This window comes from Anarhichas minor, unplaced genomic scaffold (assembly GCF_050575085.1).
Source record: "Anarhichas minor isolate MPS153535 unplaced genomic scaffold, ASM5057508v1 ptg000003l, whole genome shotgun sequence".
NCBI lineage: Eukaryota > Metazoa > Chordata > Actinopteri > Perciformes > Anarhichadidae > Anarhichas > Anarhichas minor.
The window spans coordinates 12,489,487-12,498,045 of record NW_027466449.1 but is presented as its reverse complement, the minus strand read 5'-3'; the positions used below and the strand labels follow the sequence as shown (position 1 = coordinate 12,498,045).

The 8,559-nt window shown below is 45.0% G+C and overlaps 1 protein-coding gene across 1 annotated transcript; it reads right to left on the bottom strand.

Annotated features, from left to right (window-relative positions):
- Window positions 1–5,289: 5,289 nt before the first annotated feature.
- kcng1 (potassium voltage-gated channel, subfamily G, member 1) lies at window positions 5,290–8,419 on the bottom strand. The gene is made up of 2 exons (XM_076091682.1): window positions 7,637–8,419; window positions 5,290–6,063 (listed from the first exon to the last, which is right to left on the bottom strand). Exons 1-2 carry the CDS (start codon window positions 8,417–8,419, stop codon window positions 5,290–5,292), a joined length of 1,557 nt encoding a protein of 518 aa, XP_075947797.1.
- Window positions 8,420–8,559: the final 140 nt, after the last annotated feature.

Below are 8,559 nucleotides of genomic sequence, written 5' to 3'. Positions count from 1 at the left end.
GACACATAAAGCTCAAACAGAGAGAGAGACAGACGGATAAAGGCAGGATGGGAGAGATGTGAGACAGGGAGAAAGAGTGAGAGAACAGGTGTCACTGGCATTCCCATGATCAACCAGTATGCCCTTGAAAGTGGCTGGGCACTAATTAGCACCAAATCTGGGCCAGAGCGACAGAAGTTTAGTATCTGCCGCATGAAAAATTCAAAGGCTTTTGTCAGCAGGAAGCAATCACAAAATCTCATGGCCCTTCTTTCGTGTATCTCTTTCTCTCCCTTTGGAGTTTGTCGCACATCTCATTGGCAAACTAAAGAGGGGTCGTTGGCATTAGACAAGTGTTCTGTTTGTTAAATACTCCGAAACCAAAGGGGAATAATGTGTTGTTTCAACAAAGTGGAGGCACACTACTACTACTACTAGAGCACCAACTCATTTACAGTCATCCTGTGTCCTGCAGTTTGTGAGCTCTTGTTTTTTGTTTTTGTATATCTCCGGCCAATAAGCTAGATCCTCTCTCTGTATCACAAACAATTACAATATGTCCTCAGCGCTCAATGCCAATTAATCCTCATCTGACCTAAAGGAAAGTGGGCCACTCACTAGATCAAATGATGAACTCGGCAAACCGCCCGCTAGAGAGGAGTCTGTGTCAATGCAACTGCTCAGTTCCCTTCAGGGCAGAGGCAAATACACACATCACTATCAATATGCATGGCTGGGATGCTTGGGAAAAAGTCTCTCAATAGACCACCCCTAAATGGTTCTCTTCCATCTTCCTGAATAGGTGCACAAAGGCAATTTTGAAAGTGGAAGCGACTTGTCTTAAAGCCGCCGATTCCTCCAGGGCCGGATAGCTGCGGAAACAAGCGGTTCATTGATGCCAGGCCCAGTGTATCACCCTGACAGACAGACCACTCCAGTATAAGGGGGAACAAAGGGGCCAGTCCACAGCCACGTTGCCAATTAGCAGGAATTTCGGCCACGAGAGCCACTTTCCACCAATCGCATTGGAGCTGACATAAACATCGACAGCTTTCACTGGGGAGCATTCATGGGATTCCAAGGAGCATTAGGTCCCCTCTGTGGAGCCCGAAACCAGGCTGTTAGAAAGTACAATGGGCCGTCTCGTAACACTTCTCACTCACTGGGCGGCTGCGTTGCCCAGAGCAGAATGCGTGTCATTAGCCTGGTAAAACCTGCCACACGGCTTCATCCCGGTCAGCATCAGTTTGCACGTCATTGGCTTGATACACAGTTTAAGGATATTGAATCCACGGGATATAATGTGTTTTTTTGCCTGCACGTTGCCAAACATCCTAATTCCTTCAGGGAAATAAAAGACAGCGAAATCTGTGGAGGATTAGTGTAATGCTCTCCCGATCATCAAATATAAGAGCAATTTTATTTTGTATAAAAAAAAATATTGATGTCTCTCTGGAGTAATGTTTCAGATATCAGAAAGGATTACAGAGACAGTACAAACAAGCTGGAATCCACTGCGGGTTTAAACACAATATTTAGGTTTTAGGCTCTGAAATCACACTGCACAGCATGCACAGCAGGTTCAAGTGTGTGTGTGTGTGTGTGTGTGCCGAGACACAAGCTGAATGAAGTGTTGTATCTCAACTGTCGTGATAGTAAATGTCTCACATAGTGACGTCTCGCACAAACATCTGAGAGTAAATCTGGTCTAGACCGCGAAACCAGGTTTCATTTTCTAGACAGCAGATCTGTGCGCTGATCCTGGACCAGCAGTCAGGACTGACGTGTACAGCAGCCTATAAACAGTAAAGACCAATGTCACAATGTAAAGACACAAACAATTTGGCAGGATATGGACTGCATCTATATGCTCAGGAACATCAATTACAGACTATACAATTACTTAGTCTTCTCTATTATTAGTTGCCACCACATTAGAGTCAATATTTGGGCCTTTGAGTCATGTTGAGTGGGAGAGACTAATCCTAAGCATTTGAGAGCCGTGTCTTTAATGTGCGTGGGATCCTAAGGAAGGAAAATCTGTGGCATCCTGAGTGAAAAAGCAAACTATTTAGAGCAAGTCCTGTTTAAAACATATACAAAGTCTCTCTGATCCGCTCTGATCGTCTCACTCACACATAAAGTACAGCAGGTAGCCCATAAAAAACTCCCACTGCAGAGCGCCTATAGCTGCCAGGTTTCAGATTGTCTTGTAAGGGCTTCCACCCAGGGAGCCATTCCTCTTAACATTGAGGACATGCACAGTAGAGTGCTGTGTGATTATGCTCTGTATGTTCCCAAAAATGCTGCAGAACAGGGACTGTATAGTACAGTATGTGGCCTAAGCTTGTATCTTTAAAAAAAAAAAAAAAGAAGCTCTGATGAGTCACTGTAACTCTCAGACACACAGTTGCTGGCAAAACAATGATTTTGATGAATCACAAAAGTGAGAAATGACAGTGACCTCCATCTACTGATCATTAATAGCTCAGCAAAAGTACATTTGCAAATACCACACAGAACATTTATGTCATAAAGATGTAACGCCTGAATCTAACGAGGAGGGTTTATTCCCAAACAACATAGTAGGATAATTCTGCGGCATTGTTGAGATCAAACCTCTCACTCATGTTTAACCCCGTCTGCCCTGCCTGTCATTACTTGAAGTCCCCCCCCCCCCCCTCACCAAAATAACAAGTTTAGGGCTACTTACCCTGACGCGCAGGCTACCGGGGTTTTTGGCGTCGTCGCTGTTGTGACGATCAGACAGGCGGATCTCGCATCAAACCATTCATGAACTGATAAGAGGAACCAACGGCTCGCAGATCCTAAAAGCGGCGGCTTGGAGCGGCGGCGGTGGAAGAAGAGACAGTCGGTGCCAAAAGGAGCGACAGAGAGGCGCTGAGGAATCCCATTCAACTGGAGGGGCGGTCCGGCGGTGAGGTCATGACGGGGAATGACTCCGAGGATACGAAAACATCTTCCATTCACATATAAATTAATTGCATTAAAGTACAAAGACCAGAACGCCCAAAAGCATATGTAAATCTAGCTTCTCCCGACAGTCGGCTTCTGTGCAGGAACACCGAATCATGACCAAAACACACTGGGAGGTGATCTTAGAGGCAGGCAGGGGCGGAGACGCCAGCGCATTGTCGAGCCCTGATTGGTGGGATCGTTTTGCGCACACTCGAGCCCTGATTTAGGTGAACGGCGTTTCGTGGAAGTCCCTGTTCAGCCGAGGGTGCCGGTTCAAACGTGGCTGCTCGGTTATTAATATTGTAGACCGCGATTGTGTCTGTGCCGAACATTTAAGTGAGCTTGCATCCGTTTTCATTTGAAAGTCAATTTTTTATTTTTTTTTATTCAAAACTGCTGACTTCAAACGTGAGCCCTGTCCTGTGACTGCATGTCCTGTGACTGCATGTAGGCTATTTAAAATAAAATGAACGAGAGCAAAAATACAGAACCTGTTTTGTTCATCATTTTTGTGGGTAAAAATCACACTTTGTACTCTTGTGACACAATGCTGCCACCTGCTGTTCAAAGGAGGTAGCATGTCTCTAACGTACCAGCACGAGCTGCAGGAATAAGGGCTTACACTCACTTTTGGCCTCTTTTTTTGCTGCAATATTGGGTTGTTATTTTCTGGGAAAGTGGGAAAAACAGTAAACATCCTTAAAATGATTAGATCTCTGAACTATCTCTTTAACAAAGTCAGTTACATTTAGGCTATTCAATGTGACCTTCTTTTGATAACTAGTGTAATATGTTCTCACTTTCATTCAATGAGCCTCTCCTGACACCTGTTTGGGGCCCACCTGGAGAGGCCCGCCTCCCACTTTGAAAACCTCTGTGTTGTACAGGATGCATTTTAATTTCTGTTCCCTCCACTGCCCTATTTAAATCTATCTCATTTTAGGAATCTTTTTTGTTTTTGAGGAAATTTAGTAAAGAATCCAGATTTTTAGACTTTGTACTGATATTTTTGTTTTTGTGAAATTTACAGAAAATGTGAGGAAGAGTACACAGTATTCCTCATAATAGGACACTCGTCTTATGTAAATGTAATGTTTTTGAATTCATGTACCTCTATTTTATGATATGATTTGTGTCTTTTAAGTCTACATGACACCCAAATAAGCAAATCAATCTATTAACTCTGTCATAGAATGTGTGGAATCTTAATCCAAAAAGTAAAAATTGTGACTTTGCACCACTGATTGCTGTATTGTTTTCCTTCTGCATGTGTGTTATGACACCATGCATGCTGTCAATGGTGTTGAATGTCTGCCAAGTGTGGACTTTTTTTTTTATTGTGTTCAATTTTGTCCCCAAAACAATTACCCTCTGGGACTATAAAGTTTAATGTTGAAAAGAGAAGCGACAATGAAACAGACTTCTTTTTAAATCCACTTTAAGGAGAGAAATACTTATAAACGGCTATGGACAGCAACTGCAGTAATTACAAGCACAACAATGTTATCTCCAATGTCCAAAAGTATTCAAAAATTGCATATGGAACCTCAAAGAGCAGAAGACGGACAATTAATACATCATAATTAATATGTGGATGCCGGCAGTGCCGGAAAGGGGGGTTTGGGGGGGATTCTCAGAATTTGCACAGTCATTCAGAAAATAATCAGTGGACTAAGAGTTACGTTTTATCATTTAACCTTTGGGACTTAACGAAAGCAGAGAGCATCTTTAATGACGTGACACTGGTTAGCACGACATCAACAAATCCATTAAAACGTCAACGATCACCGGTGAGAAACATCACTATGTTGTTGGATCATAAGGACACCATGCTCTTTAGCTATATTTTTTTGTCAAATGCACATTTCACATATTGGAATTACATCATTGTTATGCTCGAATGCTTTATTGTGGGTTTTTTCTGTAAATTAGACTTCCATTTGATATTCTGTGACCATGTAATGTTTCATTAATCTTTTAAATCATGAATCAATCATAAATCTTTTGAAGGAAACATTTATTTAATACTTAAATAATATATATATATTTTTCATAATATTCTTCTAATCCTCTTCTCTGTGTGTTCGTCATGTTTATCCAAAAGTACACTGCTACACAGCACGGCTGCATTTCTGGGAATCAGTTTTCTCTGTATCTTGTTTTTAAGACTTCTCTCTCCACCCTTCTATCTAGAATTCTTCTTCCTCACTCCTGTACTTTATGTCCAGAGTCTCTCTCTCCTCTCCATACCCCCAGTCTTTCTTTGAAGCCTCCCTCTTCTTCTCTTTCTCTCCCACTCCCACTTTTTACGTCCTTCCCTGTCCGACGGTGTCACTCGTTCATGTCTCTGGTGTTCGACGACGCTATGGGGAAGAGCATGTCACTCTCCAAGGAGAGGTTGCTGCCCAGGCCGGCCATGCGGCTCCGCAGCAGAAAGTGTGTCCTCCTCTGCAGCACCCTCTGCTGCTCCTGCTTCAGCTCCACGTAGGACCGCGAGAAGGTGTGGAAGATGGAGGTGACAGGGAAGGCCATGAGGAGGATCCCGCTCAGGATGCTGCTCAGAGCCACCACCTGGCCTGGGATGCTCCTCGGCACCATGTCACCGTAGCCCACGGTCGTCATCGTGATGACGGCCCACCAGTAGGTAGCAGGGATGCTGGTGAACTCCTGCGTGGGGGCCATTTCATTCTCAATCAAGTACAGCAAGGGGGAATACAGCGCTATGGCCACGCACAGGAAGAGGAGGAGCAGTCCAAACTCCCGCGTGCAGCGGCGTGCGGTCAGGCCCAGAGTCTGCAGGCCCAGCGAATGGCGAGCCAGCCGCATCACATAGAGGATCCGCAGGGCTCTCAGGACGCGCAGCACCAATCCCACCTTGTCCAAGTAGCTGTTGCCGGAGCCCTTCTTTTCTTTGGAGGTGCTGTCCACCACCAGGGTGATGTAGTACGGCAGGATGGCCACCACGTCTATCAGGTTCAGCGGCTGCCTGAGGAAGGCCAGCTTGCTGCGGTCTTGAATGAAGCGCAGGGTGAACTCCAGGGAGAACCAGGCCACGCACACCGTCTCCACTATGAAGATGTTGTAGCACATCTGGGAACATTTGCCCTGGTAAAGACACTTGAGTTAGCATGGTCATCATCAGCATGTGCGAGTGGTAGCTGTAGTCACTAGAGGGAACCACTTCTATGTGAAATGAAGGAGCTAAGGACTCTGGGAGGCTGCAGCATTGCACACAACGTGCAAAATGTTTCTACAACAAACAAAACAAATAAAGGAAAGATATTTGCTCATCATAGACGAAGCTCACTCTCAAAATGTGTCTTCTGCAATTATTTGGACAGACGATTTTAGGAATGTTAGTTATGATTTAATGTATGAGTCGAGCCATAAAAACAGAGCAACTGTAACCTCAAAAATGGTCCTTCTTTATAATGCATGTTTTAAGCTTTTTTTGGAAAGCTTTGTGTTTCGTGTGACACAGTGATGATGCTGAATCAGTGCGTGGCTGAGAAGGCTCAAAGCATTTCAAAGCACATGGCACGGAGCCTTTGAACGCAATCCATATCAGGGCGAAATATCATTATGAAACACACTCCCACAGAGGAGGAGACACCTAACAACTCCAGTAAACCTGTCTCTCACTCTGAGAGAGGGACACTTACACACTTTTAATCAGAGGCGTCGGAGTTGTTAGAACGCAATTACTGGCACTTTCAATTAAAAAGCGTGATTGAAACATACACCGAGCATAGCAGGTGCAAATACAACTGTGTCAGGTCGAATAGAACACTGGAACTTCATCAGTGCATTTCATTATCCCGGTTACATTTTCCCAGAACATTGACTGATGATTGACTTAATGACTGTACAAGAGATGATGTTAAAACTCGTCCCACGTTTAAATCGCCTAATGCACTGGAGCTCCCAGAAGTCACATGATAAATGAAATGTAAAGAGTGATAGTCCAAGATTAAAGTAGGCCTACTGGATCTGAAAGTTGAGTCAGCAGCATGACATACGTTGCAGTTACTCTCAAATAAAAGCCGTAGAGGTTTTGGTTTCGCTCTCCGCCCACGGACAGTACCCCACATGCAGTATCTGTACTTGATTTCCTGAGTGTATACAAGAAGTAAAAGTAGAACATTTAAAAACTACTAAAACATTTTTTTTTTTTTAAATGGAAAGCAAAGTGGTGGAAGTTGCTCTCCACTTCCATCCAAAGTAGATATTTCTACAAAAGAGAGATTGATTAATTAATTTAAAAAACTGTTTTTCCTTTACTCTGCAAGAAAATATCTTCAAATATAATTATTTTTCTTAAATGGCAAAACAACCTGCTTTCTAAGCAGCAGGCTGTTTTAAACGACATGACAGATGAGACATGCCATCATTAGAATGTTCTAATGACTGCTTTTCAGAATAACATGTCAGTTTTCCTCACTTATGCGTTTGAATAGAGCTCAGACGAAGCCAATCTCACCAGTGTGGGGTTCAAATGTTCACTGTCTATACTTTGGTGTGTCTTCATGACAGATTCACAACAGACAATGAAGTTGTGTTGGGCCATGTCTTCACTTTTACTTCTCCTCTCTGACATGACAACACTTGACTCTGACAACAACATGTTTTGTACTTAGTAACTCTTTTTGTGTTATGTCAAAGTCATTAGCCTACTCACCGCCTCCTCCTCTTCCCTCATGGCAGGCATGGTGCTGATGGATAGGTTGACGGCAGTGATGGTGACAAACATCACTGACAGACAAGCAAAGATCTTCCCCGGCAGGCCTGAGTGAGGCCTCTCCACCATGTCTCTTAGCTTGCCCATGTACCGATTGAGTCTGGTCTCTGCTGCGTGCTCCCTGCGTCCACTGTCCGAATCCAGCAGATCCTCCAGGAGTTCCTCCTCCTCCTCCGCTCTCTCCATCGCTTCAAACTCCTCCACGCGCTGCAGCAGACGCCGGCGACAGCACCACTCCATGCTCTCCTCAGGGACCCCCCAGTAGAGCAGCTCCTCCCTGAAGGAGAGGGCGCACATCTCCCTGAGGGACCGCAGCTTACCCGCCCGCAGGAAGGTCAGGATGGTACGGAAGGCACAGGGGCTGCGGTCGAAGAAGAACTCGTTGTGCGTGACGTCATAGTCATCACAAATACGCATGATCTCGTCAAAGCTGCTGCAGAGGTGCAGCTGGCCCAGACGAGACAAGGGGAAGTCCTCTAAGGTGGTCCAGGGCAGCTGGTAACGCAGGCCACCCACATTGATGATGGCGTGGAGTTTACGGGCGCTGGACAGTAGGGTGTCGCCATGGATGGAGCTGAGCTCAGGGGCACGCTGCGCCCTCTTGTAGAAGGCCCCCTTTTGAGCCTCCTCTTCATGTAGGGGAGGCGGCTCAAAGGAGGAATCAGAGGCACAGCTCAGGGCACTGTAGTCATAGTCGGAGCCATCACCCGCCAACAGGGTCATCTTTACTGGTCCACTCACATCCCTGTGCTCAGCCTGCCACCATCACACTGTCACCTTCAGAGGGGAAACGGAGAATGAACAGATTAGTCTTATACAGAAGGGCATTTGTATTTTAAAAATGTATTAAAAGGACGTTTATG

Coding starts and splice junctions, on each gene's coding strand:
- kcng1 (XM_076091682.1), bottom strand. CDS start 8,419: ATGACCCTGTTGGCGGGTGATGGCTCCGACTATGACTACAGTGCCCTG. Junction 6,064..7,636: donor TGAGGGAAGAGGAGGAGGCG/GTGAGTAGGCTA, acceptor TGTCTTTACCAG/GGCAAATGTTCCCAGATGTG.